This window comes from Larimichthys crocea, chromosome XXII (assembly GCF_000972845.2).
Source record: "Larimichthys crocea isolate SSNF chromosome XXII, L_crocea_2.0, whole genome shotgun sequence".
NCBI lineage: Eukaryota > Metazoa > Chordata > Actinopteri > Sciaenidae > Larimichthys > Larimichthys crocea.
Genome location: NC_040032.1, coordinates 14586054 through 14610668, shown reverse-complemented (window position 1 = coordinate 14610668; position 24615 = coordinate 14586054). Strand labels below are relative to the sequence as shown.

Genomic DNA, 24615 nt, shown 5'->3' with positions numbered 1-24615 from the left:
AAAAAGTAGAGGAGAGTATACACTGTGAATGGAGGTGTGTGTGTGTGTGTGGGTGGGTGTGTGTGTGGGTGTGTGTGTGTGTGTGTGTGTGTGTGTTTTACGGAAGCAATCTGCTTAAGCTCGCGTGAGTGTGATGCTACATCTAACGGCGTGACACATGTCCATCGATTAAGTGTCACATCTACGGGACTGCCTGTCGCTTGCTTCGTCAGCGCGGAGCCCGCTGTTAAACTGATTGGATCTTATTTTGGTTGACATTCACCGTTCGTCTGTGTCATTTGCACGCCCCCCCCCTCACCTAGAGGAACACGCAGCGTTGCCATAGCTACCAGTCCTGTTATGACTATTATGGTCTGGGTTTTTTATCTCAGCCTACCGCCTACAGGCACACACAAAGATGAAGCAGAGCAGCCATCCAGAAACTCAATCACCTTTTGGTTAAGTCACTGAGGATACGTAATCCCATTGTGTCCTCTGATTATCTCACTGCTATCATGTTGGAATTCATACATGGACTCCACCACATGTTCCTGAGCCTTCTTTATGTATATTCTGAAGGACTAGGACACTGGCTATGATTACATATTCATATTCTCCTCGGTTAAATGAACCCACCCTTTCTTTGGTGTGTAAGGGTGTGTTTAAGTTTAACCAGATCAGCAGGAAGCGGCGCGAGGAGCGCACTAGATGGAAAATGAGTGGACGGTCTGTAAAACTGAGAGATTTCCCAAAAGACCACCGAGTATCGAGACACAAAGGGTTTGATAATGGAGGAGGAGGGACAAGAGATGGCTCCGAGGGCTGTGAGATGAATGTACTTGGATAACAAAGAACTGAATAGCTCATCTTTCTTGTGCTGCTATGAAGCTTGAAAATCCAAACTACACAAACCAAAAGTGAATTAGGTGTTGGCTGAACAAATATGTATTGTTCAAGTTGAAATGCATGTATGGAATAAAGTCCTGTGCACAAATATACTGTAGATTCATCTGCATTTGCAGTATTGAATAGTTTTTCCACATCAGAACACGTATGATCCATCTGTGTGCGGCCAACAGAAGCGCACAATAATCTATTTTAAACTTTTCCATGCTCTTAAATTAAAATTTTGGATGTAACATAAGATATGAGACGCTCTCTCATTATCTGGCTGCTCAAATTTGCGTCTGATGAAGGTGTCGCTCTGGTAATGAGTTAACTGTGAAGCACCCGGGAATACTAATGAGAGTCTCATTAGTGACATCAATCTTCTGGATGTAGCGATGTGCTAAGCATGCATCATTTTCATTAATTTAGCGCTGTGACTTCATGAATAGGCTCGTTATTTTGATGTTTTCAGATTATCACATTTTTGAATAAAGAAGTCATACATATGTGAGTGTGATCTTAAATTTTAGTTCCAATTAGTGTCATTTGAAAGGCAGACTGCTCTTTTTCATAAAATTGACCCTCTGGACAGACTTTGTTCAGGATTGTCTTCACTGCCTTTGTTCTGTTGATCTTGATAGATTTGTGCCTTGGTGACTTTATTGTATCCTTCTTTGACTAACTGCGTTTCTTATTCTCCTTCTGTATTTCTGCATCCTTCCATCCTTTCCCTCCCTCCCTCCATCTCCAGTCGCCATCAGCAGTACGAGTGCAAGTGGTACATCCCTCTGGCTGACTTGACTTTCCAGACTCTGGACGACTCAGACTCCTGCCCCAGTATCCAAGTCCTGCCCGAGCACGAGATCGAAGAGATGAAGATTAAGATCTCAGTCCTAAAGAGTGAGATTCAGAAAGAGAAGGTAATCCTGTTTAATATAATGTGTTACTCTGGCTTAGTGAGTTAGTGTGGGTGTTACACTGAGACAGAGGAGTGAAACCACTGTTCAAGTGTGATAATGCAAAAGAAAAAAGTAAGTGTAGGTTTGAGGCCCATTCAAAGCCTCCAAAGGCAAATACACTGCAGAAAATTCATTTTTCTGTAAAGAAAATATTATAGCATAGTAGATAAAAAATGTAGGTTAGCATAGTAGATAAAAATGTAGCTTCAAAACTGGGTCAGGTCACAGAGTATCTGGCAGTTTAAAGGTTCAGTAATTTATGACGGAACAGCCTAGCACCCTCCTGAAAGGCGTTGAAATGTGAAATCCAAACTTGTACAATCTAGATCCTCAAACTGTAAAAACATAAACTCAGAACAAAAACTTTCCTTTTTCTGATGTAAAAGTAAATAAATGTTCTTATCAATCTCCAAATTCTTACTTTGTGTGCTGCGTCACACTTGCTGTCCTTTCTTCTCTATTCTTATCGGCGCTGAAACAATTGCTTAGTGACATAGTTTGGGGGAAAAAAGATGCTACAAGCGTCCAACAGTTACAAGTATGTACACCCCCGCACCTTCAGGAGCGGAGAGTTCCTGTTATTCCCCTCGCACAGTGTAAAAGTGGCACACCCGGGGCACAGCGAGTGACCGCGTCTGGTATTTAGACTCGAGAGATTCAGCTGATTGTATTCAGCCTCTCTGACTCATTGCTTCCTGGTGAAGACTGAGAGGGTGTGTGTATTTGTTTTCCTTCAGTACTGACAAAGAAGCTGAGGTCCTTGAATTATATATCAAGACTCTCAGAGCACAGCTCTCACTTTCAGAAGCTTATTCACAGTCTTTCCTGGAAAATAGAGAAACTGAAAAATAAATCTGTGAACCTATACCATGCTGATAAAAACTGAAAACAGCAGCGACATAAATCATATCTATTTCCCGTAAACTAGGCACTAAATTAATATCAACATCCCTGATCCATTTAGTGTCAGTTCCAGCACTAAATCAGATTCTACACGTCTGTTTTTCTTGTTTGTGTTTTGTAGAAAGCGCCGAAGGGTCAGAGTCGCGTCGAGCGTCTGAGGAAGAAGATGAACGAGCAGGAGTCGTGGCTGCTCCTGCACTCCCCGACCATCCCCTTCCGCATCCACAACAAACACGGAAAGGTGATCGGCTCGTCCCATCCTGTCACTTTCAGCATCCGTGTAGCTGCAACGCTCAAGTCTTACCACTAGATGGAGACGTGTTGCTGTCTAAAGAGCCCTCTGTGTTAAATAGATTTAGATTTTCAAAGTAAAATCTTCTGACAGTCATATATTTGAGGCTATTCTCTGTATAAAATCTGCTTCACTTAGTTAAATTCTTGTTATCTTTTAGTGCAGAGTTGATGTGTTTAACAGTGTTTTTCTGTGTATACAGAGCTACCTGTTCCTCCTTTCTTCTGATTATGAGAGATCAGAGTGGAGGGAAAGCATCCAGAAACTCCAGAAGAAAGGTAGCACAGACTATTGACTGTTTCTGTTCTTAAAAACATTGTGTTCTTCATCTTAAAGTGGTTTAAAACCACTTTTTACACACCGTACCTCCAGTGAAGGTTTATGTCCGTGTGGTTGCTGTGTGTTTTTCAGATCTCCAGGCGTGTGTTTTAAGTTCTGTCGAGCTCCAGGTCCTGACGAGCTCCTGTTTCAAACTCCGAACAGTCCACAACATTCCTGTCACCGGTAACAAAGACGGTAAAAAACACTCAGGCACAATATCTTCTTTATTCCTGTCCTGTTATGTTTGGACGCTTTGTGCGTTTTCTCTTGCTTTCTCCTTCCCCCCTTCTCACAAACACTCACACAGTCTCCCAGTGCTCCTTCCTCTCCTCTCTGCTTTGAGTTTAAATTCAAACACAAAAAGCGCCTATTACACTCTCAGCACTAAAAAAGCCACATAATGAGTGGGGGGGGGGGCAGCCTTGCAGGAGAGAATCTAGGTTACAATATGTTTCTCATCTAACTTGTAGCAGTCAATGCCATGCAGTGTGTCGGCGGTGGCCTGCTCCCAGCACCTATATGTTTGTTTTCGCTCCAGATCTCCATGTTGCACCGCTTTCAGAGGCTGGTGGTGACATTAAAGCCATCTGGTCGACCTACTCTGATCCCCCCCTCCAAACAGCACAAGGGTCTCTGCATTCACATGAGCACACAATACACAACACACAACCACAGAGGTGACAGAGCGTTCAACACACTGAAAGGCACACTGTCTTAATGTTTCTCCCATTGTACAGATTCATGTTTGCTTCTTATACAATTGCATCTCTATGCAACTGAGACATTATTTTGACATCCAATACCTCTAAAGTGGCGATCAAAGGGATTCTTGCTTTTTATTTGAATGTTGTATTCTGGTGAACCTCGAGGGAAACAAGAAGTCACCGCCGGAGTGCTCTGTTCTCTGAACTTTTTCAGATGTGAGCTGAACAGTGAAGTATAGTACTGTGACTTTTTTTGTAATATTTTTAGGAAGATAGATGCTTTTTTTTCTCTTTATTTAAACATGTGTTTGTTTTAGATTTAAGTTTAAAGCTTTAAAAACACAGTCACACACTCCTCATACAGTTTAATCCAACCACACAAGCTGTGATGATGATGACGATGACGAGTGTGAACAGCTTATTTAGGCTGTGTTCAATCAACCGATCCCTCAATCCGCTCTGGTTTACACATACCTATTACATCGAGGAGGGATTTTTATTAAAAAGAGATTACAAGGTCTATTAAGGTCACCAAAATGATGATATTGGATTATTTGTCTCAAAAAAGTTGAGAATATGTTACATTTTTCCAGTTTTTCCAGTGTGTTTTCTACCTGCTTTATTGCAAGAACAGGTGATTAAATGTCGGACTTTTTTTTGTCGAACGTCGAATTTCACTTAACCACGTGTCCCCTTTAAAATTTTAGCAGGGCGAACAATACAAGATTCATTTTTATCCATTTTTATGGACCTAACAACAAACAGGCAGTTACGCAAAGTAAAGGACAAATCTTATTCCTTTGTATTAATTTCCATCACGTCTGTCAAAACGTCTTCCCACCGCGGCTCTTTATTAAAATAGTTTGTTTAATGTTCTCTGGTGGACTACAGGAGGTTTTTACTGACAGGTTAACTCGCTCTGCTGATTTGATTAAACCTTCAACTTTTTGTGACAACTCCCGTCATTTCAGTTTGTTTAATATTTTTCCCCCGGGGGAGGTATTATCCCTGTGTGGTAAAAACTGGACTTCAGGCCATCACATCATAAACATACACCGATACACACACACCCACACACCTCAGTGACATGTGATGCAGGGAGCACAGTAGGGGTTTAAATGGGGAACAGCTGGTGAAGGAATGTTTCTCATAACTAAGAAGATGGATGATACTGCAGAGACCCTTAAATACTCATACTTTCTTTGACTCCTCCTGGTAGGTAATTATTAATTCTCACATATTAGTTAATGGATTTCCAGTTTATTGTTGATATTAGGTTATAATTGAAAGACACAGACCTGTATTTCGCTCTAAGAGCAGCACATAGGCCACCTCGAAGCTGAACCTTTGAACCCTCTTCCTGTGAAACTCTGTCGCTTATATACACTCACGTTTAACCCCTCGGGGGCTGACTGCTCTCCCCTTTAGCCGCCTATACAGTATCAGAGCTCCAAACAGCCCCGCAGTCCTCCATCGTTGTTTATTTATCAGAAAGCAGCCAGGCTTCACAGGCCTCAACCAAAAGCAAGAGAGTACCCCCTTCATGTGCCTGTCAGCGGGACGGTTGGTATATCAGGCCACCCAACTAACGTCCACTCCAGTTGTTATGGCAGAAGACTGTGCTTGTTGATGTGAGGTCTGATACCGATCTGACGAAAGGTTGTAATAACAGTTAATTTTCACGTAGGCCCTCGAATAATAATTATTTTCCTCAGACATTTTCTGGTGCATTATATTCTTGACTAATGGCATCTGAAGAAATTGGTACTGTAAGTGGGTGTTGGAACGGGTGAGAACAATTATTGAGGTTGATGCTGATAATGTAGTTTATCCACAGTTTGGACCACCCAATCTGAAATGAATGAAAGGCGCACATGGCTGACCAATTGTACGTCGATTAGCTGTTTTTAAAGACTTCTAAATGGTTCTAGAGGAAGCGAAAGTTAAGACGTTGTCAAGACAAAGGCCTCATGCAAGTTTTCTTACCATAAATCTCTCTCGGCTGCATTTGTGGCCAGGTTTCATTCACAAAAATGTTACCAAAGGGAAAAAGACTTCACAAATTTAGTGCCATAGTGCTATTAGGGTACCCGAAACAATTCAAAATTATTAATAGTACAGCTGCCAGCATGTCTGAATGACACACTGACAGAAATAAAGATGGTAATGGCTTTATATGACTTTACAGTCTATAACTGATGAGAGAGATGATCAAGGAGATGTGTCACAGGAATATTAGACAAGCCTACACTAGATGACTCAACATGATGATGAGACTTGATCAGAAACCTGCATAAAGAGTTTCTGTGTTGAAATATTCCAATAAAAAACATTAAATACAAAAAAAACGTGATGATGGTGGTGGACAGAATATTAAGACAAACCCTTATCTTTTTTAAAATTCCCCGTGGACAGCCTCAGATTATCTGTACTTGACTCATATGTCAGGTCTTGTGAACTTGAACCAAAAAGGAAATCGGTGAATGCCACAAGTTCTTTGTAATCATTCACACGTTCAGCCCACTGTAGGAGATCTGTTCTTGTACGAGCTCCAGAGTCTTGACGTAATTAAATAAACACATGAGTTTTGCAGTAGAAATGTGACTGAAATGACCTCAACACATGCACCAGTGCTCAATGGGTGATTTCTTTCTGTTTCCATCCATCTTATCTGCACAATGTTGATATTTAGACCTTGACAAGATGCTGGAGTGGCTTACAAGTCCTAATGTTGCAGTCATATCTTTATCTTTCCATTGTTTCATGTACACAAACTCCAATTCTGAGTGACTTTTAAGTGAAATACATCACCATATTTACACTAGGAACTGGGCTAATTGCTCTGTGTGCTTGTTTTCCAGATGAGGAGACTCCTGGCCTGTACGGCTTTCTGCATGTGATCGTCCACTCTGCCAAAGGATTCAAGGAGTCAGCCAGTAAGTCAGCCAGAAGCTGCATCTTCTCACACATAGCTCCTGTGCATACACGCCAGAGAAACACATGATCCAGTCAATCACTGCTGTCTGCATGTGCAGTTTCCATCGTGCTGTGAGAGATGGCCAGATGGATAGATGGATGGATAGAGGATCAGAGCAAAGAGGAGAGGAGAAGGAGAGTCTCAGAGGAGGAGTGGAAGCCACAATGGAATTTCCGTGGTTGTTTTTATTTAGCAGATTTCACAAATGACACAAAAGAGGAAAGAAAAAGAAAAATGCACAGCAGACGAGGACAGATTTGAAAAGTGAAGTGCTGGCAAACATAATGCCAGTTGTGCCTGATACTGCCTACCTTCCACAAATGTTCCTTTGTATAACAATGTGTGCAGGTCCGGTTCTGGGTGTGTGTGTTTATCATCAGTCAAGCGTGATGTTGGCAGCACAGTGTCAGTGGACAGCTGGTGCTGCAGTACACTTTGTGCCCCGCTGCACAATCGCCAGTTCAAATATCAAATATCTGGTAAAGAGACAGAGATGAAGAAATGTGATTTCCTCAGTTACCATGACAGCCATTACAATGTGAAATCTGGCTCGCTGGAATTTCCCGTAATGGATTGGAAAGCTCTCTCCTCTGAAAGCCTGTTTGATCCTCGGTGGAGTGTGGAGAGCTGAGGGGTTTAAAAATGAAGTGGGTGGGTGGGTGTGTGTGTGTGGAGGGAAGTTGGGTAGTTTCACTGATACATTTTGATGTAATTGTGTCCAGTGAAGTGCATAGAGTCAGGGTGGGGCTTGCAAGCCGTGGAGGTAGTATGGAGTAAATGATGTTGTTGTTGTTGCTGGTGGTGGAGCGCCTTGGTAGCCTCCGGTTCAGTTGTAGCTCCTTTGTTGCATATCACAGCCCTCTGTTTTCCGTCTGTCTCTCTCTCTATCCATCCAAAAAATGGTCAGAAGACATTAATCTTTAAAATTAATGAACGTTACAGTTTGTTTGGTGTAGTAATTTGTCAGAAAAAAACAAAATGTCTGTCTAAACAATTAAATTTCAACTCTGAAAATCCGAAAATATGCACATATGCACATCCATTGGCTTGTTTCTGCACAGTTTAAAATCCTTCCTTGCACTTTTTCTTCTATAAACTGGCGCCAGGTGAAGAAAACAAACCAACCCCCTTTCTTTGCTGAATCTAGAAAAAGATGTGACGAGGCAGTCAGACCAAAGTTTGATAATCAGCCGCTGGTGTGCAGCCAAAACTTCAGAATCTACTCCATAAATCCAAGACAGCACCAGATAGTTAGCCCAGAATTTGTCATAATTAATTCTCCTGTGTGCTTCAGCTCAGTTTACACAGTACGCTTTCATTTATTTTTTTATTTTTTTTATTCACCTGTGTTTATAAGTCACCGGCTGCACCCACCGTGCACCACCGCTGCCACCAAACACCTGTGTTTTTAGGTTAGGACAAATGCAGCGTGGGTAACTGTGTTTTATGTTTGTGTGTGTGTTAGTGTGCATGTGTGGGTCGTTAAGTGTTTATATGTGGGAGTACACTGGCTGTGGCCATGACGCTAAAATAAGCAAGTTTACCGAACCTTTCATTTACCACTACAGCTGTTCATCATCAGTGAAACCTTTTAATGTGAAGTGTAAAGAGTTTTATTGACATAATTATGTCCAATTAATTCATTTATCAGTTGTTTTATTCACCACTTCAAGCTCCACATCTTGTGGTTTGATGAAATATCTTAAATATTTCACACGAGGCCTTGATGGACATCAAATGTCCCTCCTCTGTATCCTTTTAAACATTTTGAATTCATGTTGGATGTTTTTTTTTAATCTCCCTAAAGGCTCCTGATTGTGAAACCTGTCCGGAGCTGGCAGAATGTTTCATTTTTCTCATCGATGGACATCTTGAAAACAGCTCAGAGATCAGAGATCAGAGAGCTGATGGGGGACACTGTGTTCAAAAACACTGTTTCTTCTGCTATAATTCCCTCCGATACCACAAATGACTAAAATTACACCATTTCCTCCAGATGTAGCGTAATGATGGGATCAAATATGCCTTTTTATGTCGATGTGCAGCGTTGTTGTGTACTTCAGCTTGTGTGTGTGTGTGTGTGTGTGTGTGTGTGTGTTCGAGGTGGTTTCAGTTGCAGCAGTTGTTGCCGTCTCCTTCACTGTCTCTGCTTAAGACATTTCTCATTGTGTTGACGTCTCCTTCGAGCCAAGTGTTTGAAGTCATTTCCTGCTCTTTTGCATAATAGTGCTTTTTGTTGATGCATACAGTAATTATCATATCAGAATTGGAATGTGTAATGACTGGAAATAACAGTCATTATTCAGTGGTTCAGATTATTGAGTAGATGCATAATCATCAAAAACATCCTGTTTTTTTTTTTTTTTTATTGAAAAATCACATAAGTTGGAGCTCTTATTGGAGCTGTGTTATTTATGTCACAATGATCTCCCCACAGTGGGAAAAGGCTTTAACATCAGCCCAGGGCAAAGTAGTCAAACTGGGTCACAGAGGAAAGAGCTGGGAGTCTAGCATCTCTCCGAAAACTCTTAGAAAAACAAAAATCTGTGGAAAACGTGACCTAGTAGAAGAGAGGTGCAAAAAACACGGTTTATTTTTGTGTAGGTGCGAGTGTCAACAAGTGACGCTGTTCATTGTTCCCTCTATATGTGTTCAACAGCTGCTGCAACTTGATACTGTCACACTGCAGTCGCCTGTGCTGCATAGGAGGAGTGTGTGTACAGATCCAAAGTTGAACTGCATCTGTTGTTCAAGGCATTTTAAAAGAGCACAGCGACGGTAATCTGCAGTTGGTTGCATGAGCTTGACACCTAAAGACAATTCAGCTTAATCCACATTTGATATATCAAACTAATTGTGGAATAGTACGCTCTTGCTGCTGGACAAAAGATTTATTTTTCTCACTCAAACTAAGCCTGAAAGTGTTTGTCACTCGCCACCGCTCCCATTAAAAGTAAAGCCCTAAGTGTTCACATGTCCTCGTGACTCCTGTGATTTCTGAGAGTAATCAAATCCAGCCACGGCTGCGTGCATTCCCATTCATCTCTCTCGCCGTGCTTTTATTAGTTTTCTCCTGCTGGATTCTATAAAAAAACAAACAAAAAAAACATTTTGATTGTGCCTGTTCTCTCCTTATTTTCGTTCTCTTGGAAGAGTATTTTCCCCATGAAGCCTTCAGGTTAAACATACAGACAGTTAGTGGCTGAGACTCGTAGATGTGGACACTCTGATTAGTTTAACTGATTATCACTTGTCCCCTTAATTCTCTGGACCTGCTGTTTGACCCGGCATTCAACACAGCCTCGGGCAAAGATTAGCCCTCTGTATAAAGAACACACACACGCCACAAGGGCTGCAGGCCTCTGTTCGTCGAGATGGAAGAGGATGGTATCCATTAACCCCTGCTTTTAGAGGTCAGAGACCCCATGCTGACCAATTTATCCCCCTCATACTTTAAGCCTGATGGTGACCTGCCAGGAAAATGAAAACTCATGGAGTTCCAGTCCTCGTTTGGTCTGTCCTACTTCTCAAAGCCGGCCTGGATCTGCTGTGAGGACACAAAGAGACCTCTCTAAATATGCTCTCTCTGGCCTTGTTTGAATTTTAGGTCTGTGCACATAAACCAGATGGAGAGGAAATCAGCTCCCATATTCTCAGGAATATGAATACACTCGCCTCTCCTCTGCAGCTAGGATGAAAAGGTTAGGAAGAGGTTAAATCACAAAACAAATGCCCACAAAAATGTTTCGAACTAAACGGAAACTGTTTGCTTCAGGCTGGATCAGTGTTGATACTTCAATCATCTCATCTCTTCACAGAAGCAGCCTCTGACAGGTAGTTTGTGTATTTTGGGGATGTCAGACGTCAAATTAAAGATCACAGCCACGGGCTGTTATGTCTCTGTATGATGGCGGAAGTGTACGATAGCTGCATACTCCCCCAGATGGTCACACTGAATTCCCCTCTACTGAACTTACCACGTACCACCGCCGCTAATCTCTTCCTCATTGGAGGTAATTATGTCAGAGCCTTTCAGGATGCTGAGAAAACAAACAAAGAAGGAATGAAACCAGATGGAATGAGATTCCTTGATATTGTATAGTCCTGTGAGGGTCAGTTATATGGCTACATATGTGGATGTTTGTAGCTCACGCAGACGATATGCTTGGTATCTCTCCGTACGTTAACCGAGCCACAGGTCGGGTAATGTTAGCAGCGTCAACATATTCTCTGTCATTCCGCAAGCATCTGTTTTTACTGTATGTATATAAGATTCAGCCACCCACTCCCTCCTCCACCCTCCTTGCATCTGTCTCCGGCTCCTTCACCCAATCTGATGGTGACTCTCCCCAGTGAAAGGTCGAGCGGTACATCCATCCATCATGCTGTCAGATGGAGGTTAACCCCAGGGACGAGGTCCAGGCTGCAGGGACGTACTATAGACATTTAACAGACAGCCGATAGCGAAGTCTGCAGGAAACGCTACAGCAGCATTTAAAGAAACGCATTAACAGACTTAATTGCTCCGTGTAAGAACGGAGTGTGAGTTGATCTCAGGGGAGCGGCGGCCGTGTTATGAGGATGTAAGAAAGCAGAGGAGGACGCGGAGGTACACATGCAGGAGATTGATGTGTTGTCAGCTGACAAACTACAACATAATGACTGTTTAAAGGACCATTTCACTGTGATGGAAAGTAACTGTTTAAATCTTTTAAGTGCGCATTCATTACAAATCTGATGAAATCCTTATTTAAAATTCTGCTTTCAAACATTCTTAGTAGAATGTGACATTTATGAATCAGGATAAACTTTGATGGAAATATGTGAATGCTCCAAATTGATGACACTGAAATGTTTCCTTCAACCGTGCAAATATTGATCCAGCTTCGACAAATGCAGCACAGAAGGACTTGGATTCAATGGGGTGTGCCTTTCTAGCAGTATTTATACACAAGATACACGAGTGTAGAGGTTAAATTGATTGGGGGCGGCAATAGCTCAGTCCGTAGGACGTCAATCTGACCACAGTGTGAAGCATGGACACGTAGCTGGAGAGATGCCAGTTCACCTCCTGCACACTACCGAACCCCTAACTAGTGCCAGCGCTGCTACGTGACTGCCCATCACTCCATCATCTCGCCACATCTGTATGTCTATAAGGTGTTTTCTGTGTGTGGTTATATTTCAGGACTATGAATTAAAAAATCGAGAGATCAGTCAAGTTAATCTCCTTCTTCTATTAATCGCTTAATTGATAAATTTGAAAATTAATCAGCTACTTTATTTATTTATTTATATATATATATATTCTGTAAACTGAATTTTCTATTTGCTGGCATTTTATAGACCACCACACAATTAATTGTTTAATCCAGAAATTGATCTGTAGATTATTGAAAATGAAAACAGTCGTCAGTTGCAACCTTACATGGCTATTACATAACATTAAAACTTGATTTAAATCTAAAAAAAATAACTAGTAATTCTCCCAGCTTTTAATCAAAATCTGTATATAATTAAACGTCAGTTTTATTGGCTGTAATAACATTTAATGGCTCTACTTTTACTACAGGATGATAAAATGTGATAAACAGAAGCATTTCATTTGACTCCACACGTTTCTAAAACACAGTTATGCCAGGACATGTTGTAGTATGACACACATCATGTTTATTCAGTGCTTTGCTCTAGTTTTCTTGATCGATCTACCTTCTTTGTTCCCTCCTAGATCTATACTGCACCCTTGAAGTGGACTCGTATGGATACTTTGTGAGCAAGGCCAAGACCCGTGTCTTCAGAGACACCGCAGAGCCACAGTGGAATGAAGTCAGTCAACCAAGACTTTTCCTTTTACTCCACAATGCTGCATTTTGGTCACACAAATATTTAATCCTCCTTTTATGTCTCTGTGTCTTTGAACAGGAGTTTGAGATTGAGCTGGAGGGCTCCCAGTACCTGCGGATCCTGTGCTACGAGAAATGTTACGACAAAAGCATGCTCAACAAGGACGACAACGAGATCGTGGACAAGATCATGGGAAAAGGGCAAGTGCAGGTAAGAGGGCGGCAACACAAAGAGAGACGACTGTGTCCTCTTGGGGACGTTTCCCAACATGTGACTCATTTTAATTAGCTGTCTAGCTTCTACACACAACGCAGTGGTTTTGTCACTGTGGCCTCTTAATGATGCTGGTTGGATTAATAGCCTGACAGAGAGTTTATTTACGGGGGATTTCCCCTGTCTTGTTGTGAGAAATGTTCCTATAAAAATCCCTTTTCAGTCTTGTTAACGAGATCCTGCCTGTACAGTAGAATTTGTGGTTTCTTGTGGTATCTGGGCTGAAAGCTCTGTGTCGGTGTTTAGGTTTTGCAGGGCAGCCTCCCTAGGAGTCATATTTCCAAGTTTTCCAGAACCTCTATGGAAAATATGTTCGGTCAAGTGAAGCTTGACTCCTGTCTTTTTCCCCTGCGGTTCTGTCCAATTACTGCCGGTGCAGGTTTCTCTGTAATCGATGGAGTTTCGCCTCGTGATTTCGGGTCAAGTGAAGGTTTTATCTGCTCTCAGTTCATCTCAATCATCAATTAATGTCCTCGTGTTTTTCTCAAGTGATGCCAAGTAAGCTTATAGCAGGTTATTTCTGAACCTGCTTCTTTTTAACTCTCTGAACTGAACACAAATGATTTCACTCATTCGAGTTTTGTTTGTTGCCGCTGCATGTAGAATAACATCTGTAGTGGTAGGTAAAAGCAGTATCAGTGACGAGTTGCACAGGGAATACAAATCTCCTGTCTAACGTAGACAGAAAGTGGGGCAAACATGAATCACTCACATAACGTGACATTTCAAAGAAAAGGACGCTTCTTACGAATCTTATGTTGTTTTCTCCTCAGACTCCTCTTCCTGTCGTCTATCTTTCAGTCTATGAAATAAAAACACGACATGTTTGTTGTAGCGTTCCCTCTTTGTCACCATCACCTTCAATGCTGTTCTTATTCAGCTTTATTGTTTTGTCCTTGAGTGTTGCCTTGGACTCCCTCTGAAGTGTAAATAGGGAATAACAGCGTGCAGCACATCGGCGTACCTCTGTGTCAGATCTATACGCATCTTAACGTGGCATTGAGTTCCCTCTTATTACGACCTTGGATATTTCTAAAGTAATTAACAGCTACTATATGGAGATGAAGGAAATCTGTGGATATTTATGAATCTTTTGAGTATAGTGGGGTATAAAATAATTAAACCTTACTAAGGGTGCAGCGAAAACACAAGTTTTTCCTTTGATTTAAGTGCTGATCATCCATTTTGGCTGCGGCAGTGTGGGCTGCCACCAAAAAATGCACCGACCTGCAGTGGAGAAGTTGAGCCAGACTGAATTTTTGGAAAAAACGCAGCCCGATGTCACGCCGTGGCCGCCAATCAGACGCTCAGTTCAGTAAAACTTCCACAGTCAACCCGAAATGTCTCTGAAATGGGTGGATTCATGGACTAAACTCTGATACTTTACCTGTTGTGTTCTGACTTTGTTTATTTCAGGTACCCAGCTTCTAGATCTGTGTCCAGCTGCAATTTACACTGCAAAATAGTGACGCAAAGAAGTTTGTCTTTAGTTTTTGTGTGCGATGGTTTAAGACAGAGACAGGGAGAGCAAGCAGTGGTTGAGTGACATATACAGTGAATGAGAGTGAGCGAGCTCTGGCAGAACATACATACAATATATATTTGGTGTTGGTTAGTTTGGCCTTTTTTAAACGGATTGTTACATAGAACAGATTTCAGAATCGCAGAACCACACAGATGAATATTGAACTATTTACTTCCCTGAAGGATCAGTGGAGTAGGATTTTTCATCTAGTGGTGTCTCTTTCCTATCAAGAAGGGTTTCTCCTTCTAAGGTTGCTACGAAAAACACTTGAAAAACCTTAAAGCCATCCCATCTTTCCACATGAGGTACAGTGATTCATCATCAGGTCAGCGTTGTATCTTACATGACAGTAAAAACCCACCCCTCTCATGACACGACTGCCAGTCAGAGAGACGAATGCTGCTGCTGCTGCTGCTGGGAACATCCACTTCTGGCCAACAACAGCCAAAAAAAACAACAAATAAATAAATAGACCATGTTTGCTGGCTCTCTGTGAGAAGGGGAAAATAGATAGGGGGGGATAGAAATGGAAATAGAGAATGGCATGTTCTCTCCCAGACTCTGAGAGGGTGGGATTGGTGTGTGAGTGTGTACTGTAGAGAGGATTGATGGGATTGTGGGCGTGGAGTTGGTAGAGAAAGAAGGGCATCAACTGCGTAGAGCTGCAAACAAACAGTAAATTAGTCAGTCCATGAAGAGAAAATGAATTGGCAAATAATTGTTATCATCCTAAAAGGTCATCCTAAAAGCAAAAATGCAAAGTATTTGCTGGTTCCAGCCTCTTAAACGTGAAGATGTTATACTTTTCTTCGTCATAGATGATGGCAACAAACTAAATATTTGACTCTTCACAGTCGAGAGACTAAACAACAGATGTATCGATCATGAAAATAGTTGCAGCTTTACAAATCAGTGCTATCAATAACACTGCTCATCCAGGGTTGCACAATACACTGAAGCTATGGGTACTGCCACCATCCATAAATACACAGTTGGCCTATTAATATATATCTGCACCACAAATGAAGGCTGAAATCATTGTTGCCCCCTTATATTATCTTGAGGCTCTGGATGTAGTATGGATAATCCATGAACCAGAAAATGTTTTCTTAAGATAAACTTTACCCCCAAAGTTGAAATCTCGTTTCCGTCTGATTGTAGTTTTGATTTATTGTAACTAAAACATGAGGAAATCCTGATTAAAGAGACTGTGGAGTGTTAAGGTTTTGATTTAGAGACATGTTTCATCGCATTACGCTGATATCTCATGTCATACGTTTATAGCGTTTGTACAAGAATTAGCCAGAGGGACATCAGTCTACTCCACAGTCCAGAGTGCATACCTAAGGAGACTTTGACTTGGACCCGAGCTGTTTGCTTTGCTGGTGAAGCTGAGTTTAGAAGGAGCCCTCAGTGTTTTGCTTTCCTCTCTGGAGACCTTCTGATTTATTTAACAAGCTTGTGGAATACTGACTGACCGTAAATGGGCATATTGGGCTGGAAGTTTTCTTTTTTTTTTTTTTAACCCACTGCTGTTACTTCACTTTGTTACCGATGAGAAAGTTGATCGCTTCTGTCATCAGAAGATGATTTGGGCCAGAGATCCAATTTGGATAATGTCCAAGGAAACCTGTAGGATTGTTGATGTTGTATCCGGTAAATGTTATGTGTTTATGTGCAGGATAGATGTATATTGTTGTGATGCACACACACTCACATTCTGGCTTGATTGAGTTGCTTGTCCACAGGGGAAAATACCACCATTTATTTCCAGCCCTTCACTGAGTTGACATCCTCCGAGCAGATAACCTCTGATCTCTGAGGTCACGTTGCTAATCCTCCATTAAATGGCAACAATGGCGGGGTTACACTCCCGCTGTCTCTCAAACTGGCAACACAAATGGATTCCTAAATGTCTCTGAGCAGACGATTCGGAAGATTGATCAGTATCAGCTCCCAAAGTGCTGCCTCCAGTCTGTGATCTTCATTTATTTATTTCACTAGTCACTGATATCGTTGCTGTGTAATCGCTGGTGTGACCTCAGTTACAATCGGAAACTTTTATTATTTCTGCGGTCAGATGTTGACACAAGATTAGCTTTTCTTTTATTAATTGGCTGTGTGATGCTTCACAGATTTGTGGTTGCCATGGTTGTATTTGGTCACAGTGCAAACAATCTCATGGTCTGCCTCATGCGCTGTGCAAGTTCTCCCACACGACCCTTAGGTGTCGGCTGTAGCTCGCAATATTCGTCTCCAGAGGACCAGTTATGTAACTGTTTAGGTTAACAGTCTCAGTGCTTTGTGTAGCAGGGAACACATCATACGACCCGGAGTCAGCAATGCTTTCATCTGCTAACCCAGCCCTCCCCATCCCAGCCTCCCCTGGGCTCACCTCTTAGGGCTTTTATTACTCGTCTTATCAGAGGAACAGCGTGTTGTCTTTCCTGCACCCAACAGCACCTTCAGTCATTTAGTCTGTCACACGTTGGAGGACTGGTTAGAGAGACAATATGTGATTTTTACTTTAATTAACCTGTTTCTTAAGGGTATAGATTTGTAATTTTTCTTGAAGCAGAGGTTATTAAGTTGGTTATTGTAGTTTGGACACGTTATCAACATGTTGGAGCTGCAGCAGTGGCTGTGACACACAGCTCACGAAGGCAGTTACGGTACATTTAAATTTTTGGTGCCTGACTGCAGCAATTTAGATTAAAATGTGTGCTCCATCGTGGAGTCATAGCTCAACCAAATATGAAGATATGATACACATATTCTTGAGGATCATTATCTCTGATGCCGATCACAAAGAAACGTCTATAAACTTATAAATAGAGAAAAAGAAGCTCCTTGTAAATCCTGAAGTTGAGAATGGGTTCAAACCCCACTACGAGCGAGGCCACCAGACTTTAACTTTCTCAACATGGTTATATTTCTTGGTTTATGTGCTTTTACCATGAGTAATTAGGCTACATAGTTGAATAGTTTCCCTCTTGTCTTTTATAGTCTGCACAGGGTGTTTTATTTTGAAAATTGACCAGATTCTCTGTGTCGTTTCTTTGTCTGACTTCGAGCCAGCTTGATCTGCTTCGTGCTTCTAGTAGGATCACAATCATTCTCTAGAATGGTTGTGATCAGCTCCAGCGGTCACAGAGCAGCCAGAACACAGCGCAGTGTACTGTTTACATCCTCACAATCCCCCCAGAGCACCCCAAATTATTGGAATTTAAAGAATGACTCTCGTCCAAAGTAGGCACTGTCAGGCCCCAGGCTGCACATTGGTAAGCTCACAGCCAAAACCACGTGGCCTGGACTGAATGGCATCCTCATTGTGTTTCTTATCTCACACTGTGTGTTTTCAGAGGAACCACATGTTCCCTGCAGTGTCCTGTACGTTGCTTGTTGCTGCAGCTGCATCTGATGATCTTATTATTCCTTCCTTTATCATGTCTTGTCACATCTCCAGTAACGTCCCCAGCAGAATGAAGCCTCCTCAACCTCTCAGCCGTCTCCCTCCCCTCTCCTTCCCAAAACCCAAACACTTGTGCACCTCCCTCTACGCGACGTTGGGGGTTGTTTTTATTGGTTTGTTCTCCTGGGTTGAGCAGAGCCCTCAATGAGCAGTAACCTGATAGTTTTGAATGTCTTCCCAGAGATAATGGGCGCCAGAGAAGTTGGACACTAGTAGTGAAAAGAGAAAGGGCCGATGAAGCTGTTTCTTCCTGGCAGCTCTTAGCTCCCTCTCCAAAAACTGAGTAGCTGGACAGGGGTACACGCATTAGCCGCCGCTGTAAAACTACGGGTGCAGAGGGGTTGTAAAGCTTGAGGGCGAACATCTATCTGCACTCTCGCTCCCACTTAAGAGCCGAAGCACTTTCCTCTACAAGAAGCATTAGATGCAAAGTTTGACATTTACATGCTATGTAAGGGGGTTTATTGGTGAAAGTGCCGTTGTTTGGTCTAATAGCAGGCTCGCCATCTGGAGAGTTGGTGGTGAAACTTGTGGACGAGTGGCACTCAGCCAGTGCAGAAAGTGCAGCCCTCAAGTTCTGATCTAATCTCTCAGCGCTCAATCAAACATCATGCCAACGTCAGACTGTCGTGAGAATGAAATGAAGCCTGGGGAGTGCATTTAGTAATATAAACAGTATGACCAGTTAAGAAACTGAAATTTCTATGGAAGCAGATGGAGAAATTGGCAATAAAATCAACTCAAATTGAAGATATTTTTGGATTCTCTATATTTTATAAATTAAAAAACAAATCTTTCTTTTGCTTGCCGTTGCCCAAGACTCCCAAGAGTTTTTTTCCTATGTACTATCTGTTAAAAATGTCTTGCCTGTGGGGCATGCAGAGTGGTGCTATTTCATGTAGTGTTTGTTTTGAGAATGGAGCTCAGTGGTTTTTAATGAGGGTGTGTGTGTGTATGTGTGCGTATGCGTGTGTTCATGCTTCAGTGTGTTGGCATTAATATAAATTAGTGTCTAACGGTTAGTATCATCTATTTTGTTTCTGCCCCCTGTCATTTAGGGCTGTGATCTGTCATGTTTCCGCCCTGCACACCCCCTGCGGCCATGCACACATACATACACACACACACACACACACACACACATATATTCATATATATATGTATACATATATACGCACAGCTGTCAACAACATTAACAGATGAGACTGTGCGTTGTGTGTTCAGCCCCCCTGGGGACAAACCAGACTCGCATACACACCCAAATGGGTGATGGGCTAATGGATTGTAAATGATATCAATAACTTCAGCCTGCTACATTACCTGGTGTTTATTAGCTTGCGTCTCCTTTGTCTGGCTTGTCGTGTGTTTGTGTACGTTGGGGTGGGGGTTGTAGATGGATCGTCCAAATCCTCATGGCCCCTCACTCCTAAAGCCACTTATTTTATTCTTTATGGTCCCGATAGTTTCATTTTTTCACCATCTCCTTTTAATGAGGCTCATCCCTCATCGTCTGCCTGTGTTTGAGCATATGGTGCTTTTTAAAAAATTTATTGATGAGTCCCAATTAAGCCGACTTCCTCATCAGACGATCCTTGATCAGTGGAGCTGATCGCAGCTTTTTTTTATTTTTTTTATTTTAGTCTTTCCTTGTCATCTTACCACAAAGAAGCTCCTCCGTCACAACCCTCACTTAGACAGCCTTTGTTCGCACTTAAAACATCCACTCCCTACCGCTTGGGATATGCACGCCCTGAACAGCTATGCGCACTTCTTAGATCATGCAGAGGTGCAGGTACACACTTCTTTTCTCTCTTTGTGAGTAGAATAGGAAAAATCCCCGACCTGCCAAACTGATTGAGTGTGAAGACGAAACAGTCACATTTGATCAACATTTGTCACCCAGCTTGATGCTTTTGTTCAGTTTTTCCTTGGAATCGTTCAAGGCTGGGAGGAAAAGGCAAGAATGAGTAATTGTAGTGTATTTCCATCAAATAATAGCAGTAAAACCAAATGTTGTACTGTCCTGAGCTTGTAAACAGTTGCATTTCTAAAAGCAGTTAACCATGTAGAGCAAGTAATCTAAGTACATTTCTATTCTGAGCAGTAGGTCAGTCTCTGTAGTCTCCTCCATCATTACTTAAATCACTGACCAAAACATCAGACAAACCAAAAAACACGTTCAAATTTATCTTGAGGGAGCCATGAATGTCAGAGCCACATTTCATGACAATCCATCCAATGGTTGTTGAGACATTCACAAAAAAAAAACCCAAACTGCCAAACCTCATGGTGACATAAGCCACCAGAGTGAGTAGGCTTCATCCTCTGGGAATCGTGGATGTCTGTACAAAATTTCACGGTCATCCATCCAATAATTCTTGAGATATTTCAGCCTGGACCCAAAGTGGCGGGTTGTATTCACAAACCCACATTGCCATCCCTCGAGCCAAAACCGGTTATGAAACTGAAATTCTGGATCTAATCATTTACGACTAAAGAGATGCCAGAACCGGTTAAAATCTCAGCTGCTGGACAAGTCGGAGGCGTTGGACAGACTTTTGATTCAGCCAAGTATAAAGAGTGAACTGTGACCCGTGTAGGAAGAGCTTTGTTGTAGTTCGTTGGATGTCTGGAGACCCTGTGAAAGACTAAAGTGAGAATATAAAAAGACCATTTAAAGGCAAAAGGGTCTCCGTATGACCCCCTTCACATGTCTTTATCCTCCTCTTTTATTTTTCCAGCAGAAAATACAAACACATTGCTCTCCAGTGGACCTCAGAGATGTAGAGGGCAAGCTGGCTTTGTAATTGGTCCTCATTATAACATTACATAATGTTTCAGGGAAGTACGAGCGATTGACAACAGATGTATGATTTCCTACCATGAACATACATATGCAGCACATGTGGAGAGCTCAGTTAGAAGAGAAAGATATGGAGGAGGACAATAGGAATGAGGAACCCCAGATGGTGGCCAATTATGTGATGCTGAGAGTTAAAGTGGGAACAAAGGAGCTCATCACAGGCTGAGAAATTAAATGCTCTCCAGAGAGACACTGTGAATGTCTCCGCGCATTTACTACCGCCCTTTTGTCTTGCGGAAGAGTGCGGGTTCGAAAATAATTGGAAACGGTCTGAAGTGGAGGAGGGTCAGCGAATACAAAGAGTGTCATATTTGAACACAGAAGCTGTCAATTTGTGCGCTCAGATAACACTGAGAGCTGATAAGAGCTTCTCAGCCTGGGCCACATGAGCTTGAGCTTTCCGTTTGGACCAATGAGGATCAGGTAGCCCGGTTGTTATTAACATTTCCCAGCGCTTCTCGTATTGTTTCAGCTGCTCAGTAGCTTTCGGAGACTTGAAGGGAATAATGAAGAGGCTCTGCAGTTAGAGAGAAGCAAGAAGTGGTTATTAATGATGACAAGTAGACCTTTGTTAACACCCCAACTCCTCGCTGTCTTTCTCGCCCTGCTGTGTTTAAAACAATCAAGTCTTATTGTGTTTTCATAGCAGGCAACTACTGCCAGCAGCCTGCTAAAAGTGACAAAATCTATTTTATTCAATATCAAAGAGGAATCACTGTTTCACAAGATAAACCCGGTGTTTATTGCCTTGCTGCTCTCAAGCTGTGGATTTATAGACAACAGATGACATTGGGAGGGAAGAGATTTCACCTCATCACGCCACCCCAGTCGGACTCCCCGAGGGGCAAAGCTTGTTTCATGAGGTTCAGCCCGTGGAGGGTTCGCCTCAGCTGTGGGTCTGTGAAATCCCTCGGTGGTCAGTGGATGAATGTGTTTGTGTTTAAAGTCTGGAGATGATTGTGTCCCCTTTGATCTATTAGCAGGTTTTGCTTTAGGCTGGTAATTAAATCTTTATGATATAAAATTCATAGAAGACATAATCTGAAGGAGTATATTATCATGGGAATTGGGTCAACCAGGGTTTATGTGAGTATAAAGCGTAATGTAGTAAACTCCTCAAAGTATAATTAATTTTTTTGCCTCATGTTGTTCCACCAAATGCACAAAAAACATCTCTGCTTACATTCAGGTGACAAAACCCGGCTAGTCGCCGGGGTAACGCCGGGGTCTGTCAGGAGCAAAAGAGGAAGAAGGACGATGTTATCATAAAGCTACAGAGGCTGCAAAAAGGAAGCTGTCGATGGATGGATAGGTCAACAAAACGTTGGAGAGATTAGTTTGTTTCCTGTATCCAACCGACAGTCAACGGTCTCTTGTAACCATAGCCACCGTTGTTCTCTAACTGTTATCAAAGTCCCCAAACCTTAACAAGTCGTAACTTTGGAGGGATCCAACCATGTTTGCTACCTTCCTTCCATTTAGAGGGCGGCTGTGGCTCAGGAGGCAGGTGTCCGCTAATCAGATGATCGGTGGTTCGATCCCCGGCTCCCCAAATCTGCATGTGAAAGTGTCTGAAGATGCTGAACCTCAAATTGTTCCCGAAGGCCGCGCCATTGGTTCGTGAATGTGTGTGAATAGTTAGCTCCTAATGCGGTGAGCAGTTGGCAGCCAATGCCGCCATTGTATGAATGGGTCAATAAGATGTGTAGTAGTGTAAAAGCAAAGACAAGAAAGGCGCTATAGTACAAACCATTTACCGTGATCTTAACCAAGTGTTTTTTAACAGTTATGTCGTCAGAGTAAGAGTATTAATTTACTATTTAATTATTAGTTATTTTGGGAAATTCTTCACTTGATTTCTTTCCGATTAGCCGAAAAAGTTAAATTGGGGAAACAGCCAACCTGGCTCTGTTCAAAGCTAAAATAAGAAATGCTTACCACCCCCTAAAGCTCCCTAATGACGTTTGTTAGGCTAAGCTTACCTTCTGCTGGCTGCAGCTTTACAGTATATTAAACAGACTAATATGAGAGAAAAGTCGATTCTCTCATCTTATTCTCTGCAAGAAAGCGAAATAAGTGCATTTCCCATAAATGTCAAACTGCTCCTTTAAAGCAGCCTCACTTCTTTCTTCCTCTATTTCTTCCTTCGTCCTTGGTTGACCGGTGGATCAGCTCTACAGAGACTCCCCTCTGTGTCTCTCTGCCTTCCTTTCTTTCTTAATCACATTTCACATCGCTGCCAGAACCAAATCTCTGACCACCAGATGTGACTGTCTTTTTTATCCCCAAATACCCAGTGAGACCAGAATACTTTCTCCTCTCTCCACCTCCCTCTCTCTCTCTCTCTCTCTCTCTCTCTCTCTCTCTCTCTCTCTCTTCCTCTTGTTGTTATTGGCAGCCTTTCGGCTCATATTAAAATAAATGGGCCTCAGCAACACACTGTGTCCCAGCATGGAGAGCCCGTTCTGGCTTTCATGTGGCCAATCGGGGGGACCGACAGCAGCGAGATGTGATGGATTTCCATCCATAGCTGTCGTTTGCTCGGGGCTGCTTTTGTTTCGAACCTCACGCTGCCCCTGGGAAGCGGGTGATCGGGTCGGACAGTTATGAAGCTGTAGCGTTTACTCAAATGCCACTCTGTTAAAATGCTCTCCTCAGCTGTTTGTTTAGACGTGATGATTGTGCAGGAACTTCGATGCTTTCCATATGGCCATAGCTGGGGTCTGAGATTGAGCAAGTATTTGCCCACTGTGGTTCTGCGCCTCATTAGGATGGATGGCTCATCGGCAGCGGGGCCTGTATGAGGTTTGGTTTCTTCCAGGAAGAAGGAGATATGGTGGGGAGGACAGTGGGGCAGTGGTCTGCACCAGAAATACACATAATTACAGTTATTGACAGAGTTTTTCTTGTTTTATGCTGAATTGTGGTTGTAATGCAAAGTGCGTTGTAGTATCTCGAGAAAACACAATTTTAGCATGGTGGAAATGAAAAGCTCAGGGTCAGCTATCAAGCAACATCTTATTCCTTTAAGCTTTACAAACACTCGAAAAGGTTGGATGGCCTCTAGTGTTGCACAGTGATCTCCCAGTTCACCACACTTCCCTACTACATCCTGTCCTCTGTGTAGAGTTTCACTCTAAACGTTTTCCCCAGGAGTGCCCATAAGACTCCGTTAGTATAATGTGTTTGAAGGATTACTGACATCTTGGTTATCCGTCCTGGAGAACATCCAGTAACAACATTTTGTATCAGCAGAAGTGGTTCAGATCTAATGATGTTGAGACGGAGCAACAAAACAAAACAAAGCAAATGGTTTGACCATCACGGTCATGTGAGGTTTTGATATTGTCTGTCAGTATTTTCCAGTCCTTTTTTTTTCTTTTCATTTTATTGTTCGTTGACATCCCTGTTGAAAAATTCCAATGATTTTTGAAAGATGAGCCTTACCGCCGCTGTCCGCCAAGAGCTGTGAGTGTGTGTACTCATTCCTGGGATGCTCCTGTCCTTGAGCCCTTTGTAGATGTACCTAATATATCTGTTTATGCGTCAGAGCTGTCAGCTGTCTTTACCCTGTGTGCTCTCCTTGCCTCCTAAAGCCCAGCGGCTCTCACACTT

General features: G+C 42.4%; 1 protein-coding gene across 4 annotated transcripts in view; it reads left to right on the top strand.

Moving 5' to 3' along the window:
* Window positions 1-24615, top strand: part of abr (ABR activator of RhoGEF and GTPase) — a 117138-nt gene that overhangs the window by 66778 nt on the left and 25745 nt on the right. For all 4 annotated transcript variants that reach the window (XM_010736504.3, XM_019274948.2, XM_019274950.2 and 1 more), the window contains 7 exons: window positions 1619-1787; window positions 2851-2970; window positions 3224-3299; window positions 3433-3537; window positions 6908-6982; window positions 12752-12849; window positions 12946-13077. In XM_010736504.3, the coding sequence (XP_010734806.2) occupies window positions 1619-1787; window positions 2851-2970; window positions 3224-3299; window positions 3433-3537; window positions 6908-6982; window positions 12752-12849; window positions 12946-13077 (775 nt within the window). The remainder of the gene's footprint in view (window positions 1-1618; window positions 1788-2850; window positions 2971-3223; window positions 3300-3432; window positions 3538-6907; window positions 6983-12751; window positions 12850-12945; window positions 13078-24615) is intronic.